This window comes from Callospermophilus lateralis, chromosome 3 (assembly GCF_048772815.1).
Source record: "Callospermophilus lateralis isolate mCalLat2 chromosome 3, mCalLat2.hap1, whole genome shotgun sequence".
NCBI classification, from domain to species: domain Eukaryota; kingdom Metazoa; phylum Chordata; class Mammalia; order Rodentia; family Sciuridae; genus Callospermophilus; species Callospermophilus lateralis.
In genome coordinates, this window is record NC_135307.1 from 26,868,625 (window position 1) to 26,885,977 (window position 17,353).

Sequence of the window (17,353 nt, forward strand, 5' to 3'; positions counted from 1 at the left end):
GCACAGCAGGGAAGGCTGAGCCATTCCCCATCCCTCCAGCAAAAGGCAGCCCTTGCCTGGCCTTCCTCTGGGGTCAGCGCCAGGGAAGGAAGGCCTCAGGGGTGAGAGGATTGCTGAGGGGCAGGCCTGGCCCCAGGGGCAAAAGCCATGCAGGGAGGCGTGGTGCCTGGGCCCGGAGGCCCTGGGGGTTATCCGTAGGAGCTCTGGTTCCTTGCAGGTAGAGGAGGGCCCTGCTGGCTTGGCCCAGATGTAGAGGCACAGGCCGGCAGAGGTTGGGAGGACTTATTTATTCAAGGCACAGTCATAGCATTGATAACAAGAAGGTTCAGCATTCTGGCACATTCCTTTAGTGGTGGTGGCCAAGGTTAGTCCACAACCCCTCCAGGGCCCCTAGAGGACGCAATGCTGCTGATAGGCACTTTGCTTCCAGAGGCAACTGAGGGACAGGCAGGCAGGGCTGGGGCTGCTCAAGGCCTGGGGAGGCCCCTCTGGGAGGCTCTAGGCCACACCAAGTCCCCAAGAGGCAGCTCCCTCCAGAAAGGATTATATGGATGGATTTGGGGTGGGGAAGGGTGGGATGGTGGAAGACAGGCCAAGACGGTGTGGGCTGGGAGGGGAGGTGGGAGAGGGGAGGTTCTCAGGGAGGGCCTGGATGTGGTATGCATGTGAGGAGCTGAAGGACCCCTCCGTCCCCAGTGACCATGGGAGGCTGAGGTCCAGTATGCTCACCAGGGCCTTCTCCATGGCCCTGGGTCTCCAGGAAGAGTAGAGAAGCAAGTAGAGTCTGGCACTTCCTCAACAGTCACTCCAGTACTTGACTCAGATTTAGATGGAAGTCCCCAGCCGTCTGCCACGTTGTTTGCAGAGCCCTTCCATGGACTTCAGGGGAGTGGGGGAAGAGGGAAGGCCCCGTGGCAAGACCAGCAGCAACAGTCCAGCAGGGCTGCAGGGCCAGGGGCAGGTCTAGTGGTGCCCAGAGAAGGACAGGCCCCAGGCCAGCCTCTGTCAGCACCCCACCCCATACATATCAAATAGCCACTAGCCAGGGCAGGTAGGGCATGGTGCCGGTCATTTCCCACTGTGGGCAGAGTTCCCTTCTGGGCTGGACCACTCTGCTACAGGAGGGTGCTTTCCCCTCCTTGGTGGGTGACATTCCAGGGGAGAGGTTCCTGTGGGATCTGGGTGCTTGGGGCCTGGATGAGTATACTTTTTCCTTTATTCCAAGCTGGAGAAGGGATGGAAGATAGCTTCCTCCCCAGATGACCCAAGCTCTCTGGAAGGATCTTCTGTGCCAAAGTCAGGGCTAAGCCCTGGGAAAATAGTGCTCTAGGTCCCTCGAGTGGTTGTTTCTCACCTGGGGTGAGGCTTGAAGCTGGGGCTGGGATGTGGGCAAAGTCAGACTAGGGATGGGCCTATGTGATCTGCATTCAGGGAGCCATGTGCCTGGGACGGTGGATACACTGAGGTGAAGGGGACCTGGGCCCACTTGCAGCAGGCTGGAAGAAGGGAGGGAGCCAGACCTATGGAGGAGGGGGCTCAAGAGGCTCAGGAACTCGCAGACCCCATGCAACTTGGCTTGTGTGGTTTACTAGGCCCAGAAGGGCCTGGACATGCAGCCAGGGTCATTACTCAGGACCCTGGCTGGGTAATGCTGATGGCATGGTAATCCTGAAGGCAGCCTGTCAAGAGGCAGAGGCCTTTACTCCTCCCCTTCCCCCAGGATGACAGCAGAGGTGCTGAGGGTCACCAGCATTGTTCAGGATTCAGTTCCTCCAAGCCTCAGTGGGAGGCAGCTCTGGGAGGTCATCCTTGCCCCACCAGAAAAGGCTTCTCCATGGAGAGATGCACCCCTCATCCCTCCTCACCCTTGTCTGCAGTGTCTTAGCCAGGGCCACACTGGAGGTCACTTAGGATCCTCCTTGGAGGGCAGGGGATGGCCAGTGCCTTCATTTTGAAGCCTGGATTTCTTACCCTTAGTTGTCACCCATCTTGGCCAAGCTGGGGACCCAGGACTCAAGATGGATGAAAGGCAGGGGAAGGACTTGGTGGCCATCTCTTTGGCTTTGGGGATCTTCTTACTCAGCCCCAGGGTTTGGGGAGGTGTGACCATTTCCCACTGCCCCGGAGTTTGGGGGTAAGAGCTCCCTTCCTTGAATTCTGACTCTGCCCCTCCCCACCTTATCACAACCCGCAAGAACTTGCCATGGCTCCCTTCACCAGGATGCACACAGGTCTGGTTTAATGAGCCCGGGGAACCTTGTCCCAGCTACCCTAGCAGTAGTAGAAAAAGGGCCTCCACCCTGCCGCTCCTGGGGACATCTCCCAAGGGCAGAGGAACAGAAAGGGGCTCAGTCACCTCAGGTCTGCAGTCTCGGCTGTCCCCTGCTTGGGGCTGTAAGTGCAGAGACTTTACAGATCCCCTCATCCTCCTGTGCTGAGATGCTCCAGAGTCCGGGTGACACCCAGTGCACATACCTTTGCCTCTTTTGGGAGTGGAGCAGCAGAAGCTCCCTGGAGGGCAGCTGGAGCAGGGGCAATGGAGACCCCAGAGAGCCTGGGCGGGCTTCTTCCTGCTCCTCCCTTATACACGCCTTCTCCATCTCGACCCCAGAAGGTACCCACCACTCAGTCTGTGTCCTGGGTTTCAGCCATGTCTCCCAAGACTTGGCATTGGCCTTCTCCATCCCATCCTGGGATCCCTTGGCACTGCCCAGAGCCTCCCGTTCTGATCGGTCAGCAGGTCAGGGTCTCCATGTGGCTGTGGCCGGGCTGCAGATGTCTCCACCTGGAGCTTCCCAAAGTCTGTGGGAGGGAGTGGGGAGGTCCGGGCTGCCCTCCTGCCTCCCCGAGCCAGGTGTCCCCGGCCCCTGACTGGAGTCTTGATCAGTGGTACTGGCTCTGGCCCTCCAGTTCCAGCCCTTCCTGAAACTGGGCAGAGTCCAGCTCCCTTGCAAAGCCCCTCAAACCGCTCTCCTCTTCTCCCTCTTCCTGCTGGCTGTTCATGGTGCCGTAGGTGTGCTGGGCTGGGGAGGAGGCTGGGGTCAGGTTCAGTTCCGGCTCTTGCAGTACGGCGGCCACGTAGAGCTGCTCGGGATAGAGAGGGGAGATGGGGGCAAGGTCACAAGGAAGCAAGGCCTGGGGCACACCCTCTTCCCTCAGCTCCACCTGTCACCTCTGCTCCTCCAAGCCACCAATCCTTCCTTCCTCCCCGGCAGCCTGCAGCCTGTGGCCAGCCCTCCCCTCCCACCTAGCTGCCCTTGCTATCATGAACACCCTTGATCCCCCCCGCTAGTTCAGGGGCATGTGACCTAACTCAGCCCACTGTTCCTTCTAAACAAGCTCCATTCATTCTCAATCAGGCTGAACCAGGGGCGATGACAGGGGCTCCCCTGAGCTAGGATCTAGTGCACTTCATAAAGCAGCATCACAGGCCACTGGAACTCCTTTGGGGTGGGTCAGGGGTTGGCCTAGGAGTCGGAATTTGAAACCGAGGGCCATCTGAGACCTGGGTTGTCGGACATGTCAAACCCAGGAACTGCCCCAGGAATGCCCAAGAGTGCAGCAGATTAGAAAACCAGTAAGTACCAGGGAATAGAGTGATTTGTCACCCTTACTTTGAAAATAGGTAATTATGGGATAGAGTTAATCCTTTCCATAGGTGTTTATTTCAATGAAACCAAATAACCTCTGTGGGGCTTGTGCTAAACTAAACTCCATAGATGATGACAAAAGTCAGGGGGTCCTTCCAGCATAGTTGATGGGCATAAAGGAGATGTTCCTGGGGTGAGGCACAGCACACCCCGAATGCATTCTAGCCCCCATGTTGAACTTGAGCCTATAAAGTCCTCAATGGAACTTCTAGTTTTCAAGGAAGGTGGAAGATAGTGGAATCTTCCACAAGGGAACATGAAGATACAGCCAGAAAATCCCAAAGGTGGCACCACTGCAGGACTACTGACTTGGTGTCTCCAACATATCCTAAAAAGGGACTGTCCCAAAATAAAAGGGACAAAACAACCAGGTGTACAGGTGTCAGATTAATCTAGCACAGGTACTGGATTGAGTCTTGGTTTGGACAAGTTGTAAAAGATATTTCTGGAAGTATTAGGGCAGTTTGAATGTGGATTGGATATTTGAAGAGATAAAAATGTATATACGTGGCAAGATAGTGTTTGTGAACTAAAATGCAGTTATAAAACCATACGTAGAGTATTATGTAATTTTAGCAAAAACTATATAACCAGTTACATATATATGATCATAATTATCTAGAAGAGATACAAACATATATATGTATATAAATATTAGGAAGAACATACACCAGGGTATCAGTGATCAACTCTGGGCGGTAAGAATATGAACTTTTTATTTCCTTATTTATTCTTGCTTATCTGTTTTATCCCATAATTATCTACAATTTTGTCATAATGAAAGATTAAAAAATTCTAAGCCAGGAGCAGTGGCGAGTGCCTGTAGTCCCAGCTATTCAGGAGGCTGAGGCAGGAGGTAACTTGAGCCTGAAGTTGAAGACCAGCCTGGGCAACAGAGCGCGAGCCTGTCTCAAAAAATAAATAAGTAAGTAAATAACAAATTCTGGTAATTTTTTTTTTTTTGGGGGGGAATACTGGGCATTGAACCTTGGGCCTGGTACCACTCTACCCTCTACTACTGAGCTGTGTTCTCCAGCCTGATAGTGATTAAAAAAAACCACACACAGGATTTATAGTCCTACTAAACTTTGTTCTGCCACTTCCTTGATTATGTCCTGTGGTCTCTATTTAAATTGACCTGTTGGGGCTTGGGGTGTAGCTCAGTGGTAGAACCCTTGCCTAGTATGTGGGAGGCCCTAGCACCCCCCAATTTTTTTTTTTGACCTTTTGAAGCTTCCTTTGGGAAGAAGACCTCTTATTGTCTGGGTTTATCAAAAGATCAAGGGCTGGGGATGTGGCTCAAGCGGTGGCGCGCTCGCCTGGAATGTGCGCAGCGCTGGGTTCTGTCCTCAGCACCACATACAAATAAAGATGCTGTGTCCGCCGAAAACTAAAAAATAAATATTAAAAAATTCTCTCTCTCTTTCTCTCTTAAAAAAAAAAAGACAGAAAATGGTAGAACCCCAGGTTCCTAAGATTTTGATAACTGCCTACAGAATGAGCATGCTTCTATTGGAAGGGCCCAGGGAAGAAGGACTTTCCTGCTCTGGAGTCTTACTCTCCTTCTGGCCTCCTCTCGAAGGAGTTTGTCCCTGTCTGTAGGCTTTTTTTCTGAGTGATGCAAACCTGGAGTCCTGGCAGCTCTGTGTGCAGGTGAGTGGGTGTGTCACCGCTGTCTCCGTTTCTGTCTATGCACTTTTACTCAGCTCTGCTGACCACTAGAGAAAGCCTCGTCTCCTGCAGGCCCTGCCCACAGGGCTCACTCTTCAGTCCACTATGCAGAAAGCTGCCTTCCATCTCCCTGCACGCTCCAGAGTGTCTCTTCTGGCTTTGTACAGGCTACTCCTCTTCCTCCAATGCTTTTCTCGCTCCCTATTTCCCCCAGCAACCCTCCTTCCATTCCTGGAGTGACATGAAATGTGCCAGCTTTCCCAAGAGCCCAGGCCAGCTGGCACCCTTCTTCAGTGCTCCTCCGAGGTGCCCAGCACCTAGGAATGGACAACCTGGTACCCAGGCTCGGCGCACACCTCAGTGGCTCTGCACGCGCACATGTGGCTGGGATGTGGGTGAGTGCTCTTGCTTGCACAGGCCCAGCCACGTGGGCGTGGGAGCTCACACCCAGCCCCGTGGCACCTGCCTCTGAGTCTAGCCTCAGCTCTTCCAGGGCTCACTCATCTGGTGGTGTTCCTGCCTTACCATTTGGTGCATCCTCCAATAGCTCCCTGCAGCTCTGTCTGCGCCGCTCTGCCTGGCACCTGTGCCCTGGAGGCAGCCTTGGGTCCTGAGGCCGAGCCCCAGCATGCCCCTGGGTCTACACGAATGAGGTCTCTGAGATCGGGGTCCCCCTGACCGAGTACATCCTCTCTGGCTGCCTCCTCTCTGGGTGCCTTCTAGGGAATGTCGAGTAATTGCTGGATCTTCTCATATCCCGGCTCTTCAGCCAGGGCCACGGCAGCATTTGGACCTGGGCCGAGTCCTGCTGCGTCAGAGGAGGGAACCCAGAGGCCCCAGCTCCTCCTCCCCAATACCCAGGATGGGCACTAAGCTGGTGCCCCCCAACATCACTGGAGTAGGCCACCCCTGCAGGTACCGCCCTCCTTGCCTGGCCCCAGGGTGAAGGGGGTGACTCACAAGGGACGTGGGCGTGGAGGACGTGCTGCTTGGCTCCATGTCAAACACTGTCTCGATCTCCTCCTCGGACTGCCACAGGGAGAGAGATGGAGGGTCAGTGGGGGCTGCTCTTTGCCGCCTTACTCCCCACGTCCGAGAAGCCTGGGCCTGGGCCTCTTGCCACACTGTTCTTTCCAGAACTTTAGTCCAGAGGGAAGGATGGAAGCCCAAGGGGACAGGGAGAGGATTAGGATGCCAGGAGTCCCTTCTGGAATGTTCTCTTCCCAAGCATCATAAAAGGGGAAGTAAGCAGAATTGAAATTGAGGTTCAAAGACGGGACCCCAGTTAGGGGTTAGGATGCCCCTCTGTTGTGTTTGGAAGAGTCCTAAGCTCATCCAGTCCAGGTTCTCTGCCACCTGCCTTCTGTAGAGTGACATGGGCAACCAGATCCTGTGACACTGTCGTAATAGAAAGATGGGAGGGGGCGTTGTCCTTCACTCTGGCCCTCCCCTAGCATGACACTCTGGCCAGCAATGGGGCAAGGGGGCCAGACAAGAGGATAGGAGGTGCCTGTGTCCAGAGCCTCGGACACAGACACCAGAAGCCAAGGGAAATGCCTCACAGAAGCTCCCTCTGCCAACTCAGCAGGGTCGCAGCCATTAGAACCGACTTTCTTTTCTTTATGTTACATTCATTTGAAAAAGAAACAGTTTGCTGTTATAAACAAACTCTGCTCCAGTAGCCATAAGCAGAAAGTTAACTGGAAAAGTAAATACGTAACAAAACATACGTAACACTTAACACGTAACATTGACTAAGTATCCACATCAGCCTGTTAAACCGGTCATGACCGTCGGCCACCTCTCTTACCATGGTCCCTGGGAAGTATCTGTGAATTATCATTATTCCAATCTCCTGGGCAGACAGTCACTTTGGGAAATGCTGATATAGACAGAGTGGCTGGCAGGGCTCTGAGAGGACATGGGCTGGCTCCCTTTTCCTATGTGGCCTAGACTGGGCTGCCCTACCACAGAGCCAGAGGAATCATGACCGCCATCTCCGAACAGAGAGCCTCCAGCTCCTAGACTGGGATTCTAAAAGGTGGGAGGACTCTCTGTCCTGCCCCAGGTCATCGTCCCATCCACCGCCCCCACCCTCACCTGCCTTTGTTCTGCCCTCTCTCTCAGCCCTTGGGATGGTGCTGATGGCCCAGAGGTTACAGTGGACTCACGTGGTAGGAGGGGCGGGCCAGCAGCTGTCTGCGGTTGGAGGAGGTGCCCACAGGTGGCAAAAGACAGGGCAGTGTCTCCTGGAGGGGGCCAGCCTGAGCGAGTAGCGCGAGGCAAGCATGTGCACACACACCCCAGTCCCAGAGAGAGGCTCGACCCTCCTGCCATGTGGTGCCCTTGTGACTGGGCCAGGAAGGTGTCTCAGAGCCCTGTCCGCGGGGACTGGGAGAACCCAGGAGGAAGGGCAGGCAGGAACTCACCTCATAGTCATGGACTGTCCGGAGCTTCCCCAGAAAAACGCCAAAAAAGGCAATTAGCATGGAAACGATAAGGGTGGTCAGGGAAAAGAAGGTGATGTTGTGGAGGGAACCTGCCGGAAAGAAGATAAGGGGGTGAGCGTAGCGCAGTGGAGCGCTGGGTGGACGTCTAGGCCGAGATGGTTGGCACATAGCTGGGAACCATCCCGGTACCTCCTGAGGGGCTCTGAGCTAGGGGCAGAGACCCTGCCCAATTCTCTGAGAATCAGTGAGTTTTGATGACACCATCCTTCTGTTCTCTTTGACCAGTTCAGAATTTGGTATCTTGTGGATTCCATGAAAAAAATGTTTTGATTCTATAATCCCAGCAGCTTGGGAGGCTGAGGCAGGAAGATTGCAAGTTCAAAGCCAGCCTCTGCAGCTTAGCGAGGCACTAAGCAACATAGCAAGACCCTATCTGTAAATGAAATACAAAAAAGGGTTGGGGATGTGGCTTAGAGGTAAAACACCCCTGGGTTCAGTCCCCAGTACCAAAAAAAAAAAAAAAAAAAAAAAAAAAGGTTTTGATTGACTAAGTATCCATATCAGCCATTAAGCATGTCCTTCCTGAGTCCTTCTTGACCAGTCCACTTGACCAGTCACACTCCCTTCTCCATGGTCCCTGGGAAGTATCTGGGAGTTATCCTTTCTGCCACTACCTGTGACTCCACGTCTCCATGCGAGCCCAGATTGAGCATGCTTATTACCTGTGTAATGGCATGGAACGGCGATCCAGAAATCAAAAGTCATTTGTATTCCACATGGGAGTATCTAGTTCCTTTTGAATGGTTCCTTTTCTTTTCTAACTAAGTAAATGTGGAAAGTGGCCCTTCACAGTCAAAGGTGACTGTTTCATGATGCTGACCCCAGTGGTTGTGCAAGAATACAAAATGACAAAGACCCTCCCCATCCCCCAATAGAGAGCTGACAACCAGCAGCCCCCAGGCAGCCGTCGAAAGGCAGGTGTTCACGCCGTCTCTTAATAACACAGGAAAAGGCTCAGAACTTAACGTTCAGGGGAAAACTCAGGATTCAGGACGGAAGGCTGTAACAGGGCGGTCACGATGACCAACACACTCCCTCCCTCTCATTTTGTTCTGATCCCCAAGAGCGAGCCCAGGAGGAGGCCTGGTTGCAGGAGACACGGGGCTTGGGATGAGATGATGGGGGATTTAGGTTTGGGCCTTTATATTTTTTCTATTTTTTGTAATAAACTTGTATCTTTTTGCCCTTAGAAATAGTTCTAGATAATCAGAAAAAGGTAGCAGGACAAGAAACAGGCAGGGGTCAGAGGTGGGGGGTGATGACAAAAGGCTAAGCCACACTAATGACAGAGTAGGTGGCTCTCAGATGCCACTGTGACAGAGAGCCACGGGAACACTGCCTCTCCCTTCTTCACCCAGGGAAAGGTTAAGGTCAAGTGACCTGAAGGCGGGCAGTGGCCTGGTGAGTCAAAGGGGAGAAAGCCAAGGGAGGCCCAGTCTGTGGTTTGTGGGGACTTCCATGAAGGTGTCTCCGGGCTGCCCTGTGTAACAGTAGAGTCGGGGACAGGCTGGCTGCCATCGCAGATCTGACTACTCGTCCAGGGTTCTGGCAAACCCATAACCCTGGCACCTTATAGGATCCCAGAAGAAATGTCACGAGAATTGAGCCCCCACAACAGCTACTATCCCATTTTCCTGTCCGCTTGGATTTAGAACGAAGGATGTTTCTTGCCTAAACCGAAATCCATACCGATCCTCAAGGCTATGCCAAGACCCTGCAGGCCCAGAGGAGGCACTGGACTTGGCCACATCTGGCTCTCCCTGAGCTTTTGTCCTCTAACAGAGTTGATGTCGAGGGACCCACAGAGGAGTGGGGCAGGCTGAGGTGGGATCGCCGTGCAGGCTCGGCACCCACCTACTCGCAGGATGGAGAAGAAGAGCATCCAGAATAGACCCAAGAGCGGAGCAAAGATGGCCTGGTAGACGGCGGCCATGTGGATCTGCTCGTTGAGTTTGGTGGGTGCGAAGGAGTAGTACATGTTGTAACGGTCCGTCAGGTGTTTCATGCACAGGTAGAGAAGCCCTGGGGGAGGGGCCAAAGATGGAGACACAGTCAGTGGCTATTTCACAGTCAAGACCTGTGCTCCCTTGAGGTCTCCACAGGTCTGAGAGGCCCAATTCCGAGCTGTCAGAGCAGCAAGAGCAAAGGCAGGCCCCGGGAGACCGACCTCCAGAGCTAGCAGCTGCCCCTGAGCCCCAGAACCCATCCCGCTAGTTTCACCAAGCCAACCACTCAAGCATTCATTCAACAAATGCTCTGCCAGCAAAGCAGACAGCTGACCCCGTCCTGGCCCCGGTGCCTCCCCACCACGGGCTGTCCCAGGTCCCCTCCTGCTCCAGGAGGTGGCCTGATGTGGGGCTCCATTCCTCCTCCAGTCTGAGAGTGAGCAGCCCCGGGTGTGCTGCAGAGACAACTCACCAAAAGGGACGATGATCGGGCAAGTGATGCTATACGCCATCACCACGCTGAAGACGTTCAGCATCCATGCGTACTCCCGCCCAAACTGGAAGTCCATGGCTTGGTTCTAGGGCAGAAGGCAGGGGGTCACCTTGAGGTCTCCTGGCACCCTTGGCTTGACTGCATCTCTGGCTCCTCCTGGGAGCCGGCCGGCAGCTCAGGCCCAGGCAGCACTCCCTGCCAGCCCTGGGGGCCAAGAAGCAGCCACCTGTCCTTGGGTGCTCCCAGCAGGGGCCCCATCCTGGTCCCCTCCCAAGAGAAACTAAGGGCTGTTCTCAGGGAAGGGCTGGGCCTCACCTTCCTGATGTGGGCTCTCTCGGGCTCCGATCTGGAAAAGAAGAGGCGAGTGCTGTACATGAAGAGGGACCCCAGGCGCAGCAGCTCCATGCCTGTGCCGAGCAAGGCCGCCGTGATCACGTAGTTGACGAAGAAGGCGCCATTGTCTGGCAGGAACACACACCTGGGCAGTGGGGAGAGCGGAAGACAGTGAGGAGCCAGGGGACGGCAGGAGTTGAGAGGGAGGAGGAGAGAGAAACAATAGAGGGTGGGTGGCGGGGGTGACAAGTTTCCTATCAGGTGTGGCCACAGGACATTTGGACCAACTCCAAATTGTGTATACAACGGAGGTCCCACAGGTCATGTCCCCTGGTGGGGCTGTGGCCTTCAGAGTTGCATTTGAGTGTGCAAGGACATGAATGCCCTGGGATGCTCCAAAGCTGGAATGTGAGCTGGGCTCACGGATTCTGAATTCTGGGGGACTACGGGTGGGGGGAAATGACATCTTTATTTTCATTAATCTGTAACGGAAATTCAGTATTTCCTTCAATTAAGGTTGTGGGCCACACATCGCAGGACTGTCAGCCACCGTGTGACTTTGTCTCCAACTGAAATTGCATCGCAGACACGGCTGACATTATACAATACCATTTGTGCTCATCACCATTTCAAAATGATGATTTAGACACATTGTTAAGTGACACATGGTTAAAAGTCTCCTGGCTGCAGAGATGTCCTTGAGGGAACTGTCCAACTGTACCTGGGAGCCACCCAACTTCTCTGAATGGGTGACTTCCATGTGCAAAACACATGCACTGCAAAGAAAACCATCATACTGAAATATAGTCATCAGGATATTTTAAAATGTGGAGATCCAAGCATCTCTGTGACTTCCCAGTCCCTGTCGGCACATTTATGTCAACTTCCTTGAAAAGAGAGAATTGTGAGTCCCCAGACTCATTTCAGAACTCCTTCAGAATCCCTCCCTCCCTCCTTCCCTTCCTTCTTTCTCTTTTCATTTTTCTTGTATCAGGGCTTGAACCCAGGGGTACTTAACTACTGAGCCACATCCCCAGCCCTTTTAATTTTTTTTTATTTTGCCCCAGGGTCTCTCTAGTTGCTGAGGCTGGCTTTGAACTTACGATCTTTTTGCCTCAACCTCCTGAGTTCCTGGGATTACAGGTGTGTGCCACTGTGCTTGGCCTGATATTCGTATTTCAATATAATTGGTTTTCTTTGCAATCCCTGTACTTGGCACACTTGGAGATATCATTCAGAGTAAACTGGACAGGTCTGAATAGGCTCTGTGGATTGTACCGATGTCACTCTCCTGTTTTTATATTGCACTATCATCATGCAAAATGCTACCATTAGAGAAAAGTGGGTGAAGGGCACATGGGACCCCACCCTGTACATTTTGGGAGGGGGCAACACCCTATAAATCTACAGTGATTTCAAAAACATCATTCCAAGAAGGGATCCCCAAATGTCACCAGATTGCCAAAGAGGTCACAGCCCAGAAAAGTTCCAAGGTTGCCTAGTGAGAGTTCACGTGCTGTTCACATCCCTGAACAGCCCTGTGAGCGATGCAGGTGCTGGATTCAGAGACGGATACACACCCCCACCCCAGCGTGGACACAAGAAGCCCGGGAAGTGTGTGGGAGTACTCACTGGAACCTGATGGTGGCGTGCTCTAAATAGTAGATGTCGAAGAGCCAACGGAAGAAGACATCCAAACTAGAAGCATGAAGAAGGCCAGCCCTTTAGTTAGCAAGTCTGTGAGCTAAAGCCCAGGGTTCAACTCCTCTATCTGGCTTCCCTCTGCCAATCCCCAAAGACTCTTGGCTTGATTCTAGCTGGCCGGTCACCTGGCCCTCTTCCTTCTTGACCCTGGGCTACCTCTGGGAGAGGAGGGGTCCTTGGGAGTGAGGTACCTGGTCAGTCCCATAGAGGGCAGGATGACCACCATGAACACCAGAAAGACATAGCACTTGTGCACTATGATCAGATTCTGACTTGATCTAGAAGAGAACCAAGAGAGATGTCCATCAGTGTGTGAGACATAATAAGAACCAAAGATCTAATTACAGAGGAGGGCCCCAGTGATGTCTGTCCCAGGCACAGGAAGAAGAAGGGGAGGGAAAGCCATATGTGCCATACATTTGACATCTCTGTATCAAAGAGACATTTCTGATGATCCTCAGAGTCCCTGAGGATTTTATTAATCAATATAAACCTTGTTCTTGGCAGAGGAAAGGCCTATAAAAATTTCTGTTGGGGCAAACCTCTGGCTTATGTCTGGGTAAATGTCAGGAACTTTTGGTGCAGGGAGTAATTTTTTTTTTGGTACCAGGGATCGTTGAACCCCACCAAGGGTGCTTAACCACTGAGCCACATCCCAAGCCTTTTTAATATTTTATTTAGAGACAGGGTCTCACTGATCTGCTTAGGGCCTCCCTAAATTGCTAAGGCTGGCTTGGAACTTAGGATCCTCCTGCCTCAGCCCCTAATCTGCTGGGATTACAGGCATGCACCACCATATTTGGTGGGAATAACTTTTGAGACCTACATAGCTTTCAAGCCAAAGCAGTGCCACTTACTCGGGATATGGCAAATACTTGTACCCAACTAGATACTAGCAGGGAAGCAGAAGAACAAATGGAAAATCTCCAGTGTTCGAAGCATTGACACTGTGTGGGCCAAAGGTATCCACAGTCCGATTGCATCCCTGGGCCCCTCGGCTACATCCGCAACTGCTTCCCTGGTCTTTGGCAAGCAAGGCTTTTCATCCTGTGCTTTCTGTGTAAACTTCCTGACACTGTTTAGCTCGTGTCTATAGCTCCATCCCCTCAGTACATGGCTGGGGGCTGAGGGAGCAGCCCAAGGAGGAACTTTGTGTGGGCCTCATATCCCTTAGATGGTGACTCTGTCTCAGCATCCTCAAGGTCAGAGCCCCAGACACAACCCAGCACACCTTTTCATTAAGAAAACACCTGTTGGTCTTCGGGATGGTTTCCAGTATCCAAGCCATCCCATGTTGATTATCATTCTTTGAGTCCATGGAGGAATGAGTACCAGGCCGGTGGGGAATCAGGAAGGGGGGGAGGCTGGAGTCAAGAGCTGGGCTAGGAGAGGAGGCTCTGCGCTCACCTGGTCCAGTGGGCCTCAAGGAAGGCAGAGAAGTAGACCATCAGGGGCATCATCACTGTGAAGGCCCAGAGCAGCACGGAGGGGAAGAACTGGGTCACAATTGGGCTCTGCAGGAGCAGACGGGAGGAGGGCAGCAGAGACATCAGTGCACCCAGCCCCTTCCCCCAACAGCCCCAGCCTCCCCCTAACCCCTGCTCTCCACCTCCAGCTCAATCCAAGAGCAGGCTGCTGTCTCGGAGGCCGTGCTGCGGCCCCGCTTTCTCAAGTGCCTTCCTGGCCAGGAGTTCTCTTGGCTGGGGGAGGCAGAGGCTGACACCCCAAGGTCAAGTGGAGTCCCCAGCGGGCATGGCCTTCTGTGCTGAGATCACTGGAGAGGCAGCCTGAGCTTCCCCTAGCGATTCAAAAGCTCTTGCTCACGTCTCACAGCTCAGAGAGACAACGCTGCCTTCCTGTGATGTGCTTGAGTGGCCCGAGAATGCAGGGAGAGTGGGATGGGGTGTCCCCAAGGAGAGCAGAGGGAACCCAGCGTGTGTGAGGTCTGAGGCCTGCTGTGGAGTTGACAAAGTAAGCAAAAGAAGTGGTGTGGCTTGACTGTGTGTGTGTGTTTGTGTGTACATGTGTGTTTGTGTGTACGTGTGTGTTTGTGTGTGTGTGTTTGTGTGTGTTTGTGTGTGCATGTGTGTTTGTGTGTGTTTGTGTGTGTGTGTTTGTGTGTGTGTTTGTGTGTGTTTGTGTGTGTGTGTTTGTGCATGTATGTTTGTGTGTGTTTGTGTGTGCGTGTGTGTTTGTGTGTGTGTGTTTGTGTGTGTGTTTGTGTGTGTTTGTGTGTGCATGTGTGTTTGTGCGTGTGTGTTTGTGTGTGTTTGTGTGTGTGTGTGTTTGTGTGTGTGTGTTTGTGTGTGTTTGTGTGTGTGTGTGTTTTGCTGGGCACATGGAGGGGATAACATGGAAGGACCAGACTTCCAGTTCATTAAAACAGCATGGCGGCCATAGGACTTGGCATCAGACCAGTGCTAAGAACTTAGGATCTGCCCTCCCAGTTGGAGGCATCCTCTAACTTCAAAGAGGCCTCCTACTGGAAGTGAGGGAGTTGGAGACAGGTCTGAAGGTCTCCCTGGTCTCCAAGGGCTGTGTGGGGACTTTCTTACTCTTTCTCACCTTCAAGACAGCTCTTCACACCTGTCATGCCTTCTGAACACTCCATGGCCTAGAGTGACCTCCTGTAATGGGACCTCCAAGCCCATGGTGGGACCATCTGTCCCCCTATACTCACCCCAGGGAACTGCCTGTGGCCCCTCCACTCTCCATTTCCTCTCTAGCCTCTAACTCTAAGATGAGCAATGACCCACATTCATCTCCTTTAGAACACTGGAAACTCTACCCCACCACTGGCCACTCCACCTCCACCACGCTGGCCGTAGGTGGGCTCTGTGGCCCTGTCCCAGTGGGCCCACCATCCTATCCTCGCCTGAGTTCTTCCTGGATCTCCCTGGGGCCCCCAGGCCTGGCCTGAGCAGAGGAGGCACCTGCAGCTTCTCGATGGGGCGGGTGACGTTGTACATGTCGATGGTGTTGATGATGATGGCAGGCGTGGTGAGGAAGAAGAAGAGGAAGAAGAGGAAGGTGTTGATTGCGATGAAGCGGGCCCACCAATTGAAGCGGCGGATGGACAGGTGTTTCCTAGGGAGGGATGGAGCAGGGAAGTCGCTTAGAACCCTGGTCCGAGCCCTTGGAGAGAGCTCACGAGCTCTTTCCAGCATGCCAGCTCTGGACCTGGGCTGCCCTGGTCTAATTCAACCTCCTGGGCACACACCTGTGTGCCACGGGCCCCTCTGCCTTCCCCTGAGTCACACCACTTATAAAGGCTTAGGACATATTTCATGTGTGTAAAAAATATACTTGAGTTCTTTCTGCAGGAAAAAAACAATTTCCCCAAGGGTTGGGTGCTGGGTGGGCAGAGGCTCGTGGTGCTCAGGAAGTACCCGGCACCGCTTGGCAGGGACTGTATTTGGACAGTGCTGGGCTGTTCCTCGGGGAGAGTCTGCTGGCCATAAGGTGGGGAGAGAAGGTTCTCTCCTGTTGTCGTCTGCAGTCTCAGGGGAGCTCAGAGGAGAGGGGAGGGTCAGCGGAGGCTTACCAAATAATGTCTTTGGGGTGTGGGGCATGAATGACCCTCCAGCGGTAGGATTTGACGACGGTGGTCACTGAGGACTGCTGGGGGTACACACCACAATAGATGTACTTGTAATCTTCCAGGACGCTGCAGAGATGGGAGAAGAGGAGGAGACCGAGGTCTGGGGATGGGAGGTTGAGCTTCGGAAGGCCACAGACCAGGGTCCCAGGGTCATTGTGGCAGTCTCACAGGTGGGCACCCCACTTCCTGGGGGATCTCAAAGCCTTGGATGTGTCTCCTAGGATAGTTTCTAAGGCCCAGTATCCGAGGGTAGGGGCATCTGAGGGGGCCTAGACTGTTCAGGAGAGGGAGGGAGGGACACAGTTCTCAGCTCCTGCCTTCCCCTCGGCAACACAGAGGCCTGGTCTTGCTTTGAGGTTGATAGGAGGCTATTGGTTTGAGCCTTGTATTAATGACAATAACTCCTCATTATTGAATTCTTCCTATGTGCCTGGCACTGTGCTCCTTGGTGATCTTTGGTGATTAATGGAATCTCAATCGCACAGCTTCCTAAAGTGAGGTGCCTCAAGATAGATCCAAAAGCGGGCAGGTACTTGCACTAGAGCCTCATCTTTGACCTTCTAATTCAAATTCTATTGTTATGAAGCCTTGGATCCTCTCTATCAAGTGGCAGCGTCTCAGGAAATGAACAGGATTATCTTATAATGTAAGGCATTTCATTTATATAACACACACCTTGAATAGACTTTATATATGTATGTAGGTATGAATGTATATGATCCTTGTCCACCATCTGGGAGGTGGACAGGGCAGATAGCAATAACAAAATCAGACAAGAAGATTCAGAGTGTAAGCAATTTGTAAAATTGTGTGCCATTATTTGGGGTAACTAAATCTAAGATGGTCCACTATTCTTTTGTAGGGCCGGGGTGGGTGAGGATGAAGTGCCTTACATTATCAGGCTCCCACCAGAAGAGCAGGACCCCCAAAATCCTTCAGAGACTGATTCTGGACTTCCCTTCTAGTTAGCCCAATCCTGAGGATCCTTCTGGGACATTCCAGAATGAACTTAGTTCATTTCTTAATGAGGTGGGACTGCCAGAGGCTAGGACAGAAGAGCGGGGTGGCTATGGGGGTGGCTATAGGGCTATGAATACCAGGATGCCTATGGCAGAGAGGAGAAAGGGCAAGGCGGGCTTATCTCTCCCAACACGTAGTGGTGAGGGAGAGGGTGATGTGTTTACAATGAGGGTAAAATGGCTGTCATTCTCGGCAAGACCCAGAAGAGGCAAAGGCTATGGTGACCACCTCTGTACTGAAATCAGGACACGTGGAGTAAGGAGCCCAGTGCCTAGGCACCCCTAAAGAGCCCTGGGAGCTGGGGGACATGGGAAGGGCCAAGCTCTGGAAATCAAGATAGTGGCCCCTGTGAGGAGCAGAGCAGTCAGTCAAAATGTGGGAGCTGGGGGGCTCTCTCGGGAGACGCTCACCTCGGGGCTGGGCTG

General features: G+C 53.0%; 1 protein-coding gene across 2 annotated transcripts in view; it reads right to left on the reverse strand.

The window, feature by feature from the left end:
* Positions 1–272: 272 nt before the first annotated feature.
* Positions 273–17,353, reverse strand: part of Tmem63c (transmembrane protein 63C) — a 65,740-nt gene continuing 48,659 nt past the window's right edge. Inside the window, exons 15-25 of one of the 2 annotated variants that reach the window (XM_076849805.1) lie at positions 15,852–15,974; positions 15,241–15,394; positions 13,715–13,821; positions 12,499–12,585; positions 12,236–12,301; positions 10,586–10,748; positions 10,250–10,355; positions 9,686–9,853; positions 7,751–7,860; positions 6,282–6,350; positions 273–3,084 (exon numbers count right to left, since the gene is read on the reverse strand). In XM_076849805.1, coding sequence (XP_076705920.1) covers positions 2,884–3,084; positions 6,282–6,350; positions 7,751–7,860; positions 9,686–9,853; positions 10,250–10,355; positions 10,586–10,748; positions 12,236–12,301; positions 12,499–12,585; positions 13,715–13,821; positions 15,241–15,394; positions 15,852–15,974 — 1,354 coding nt within the window. In that variant the 3' untranslated portion in view covers positions 273–2,883. Of the gene's footprint in view, positions 3,085–4,410; positions 4,556–6,281; positions 6,351–7,750; positions 7,861–9,685; positions 9,854–10,249; positions 10,356–10,585; positions 10,749–12,235; positions 12,302–12,498; positions 12,586–13,714; positions 13,822–15,240; positions 15,395–15,851; positions 15,975–17,353 lie in introns of those variants that run through there. The other variant, XM_076849806.1, reaches the window with a different exon arrangement.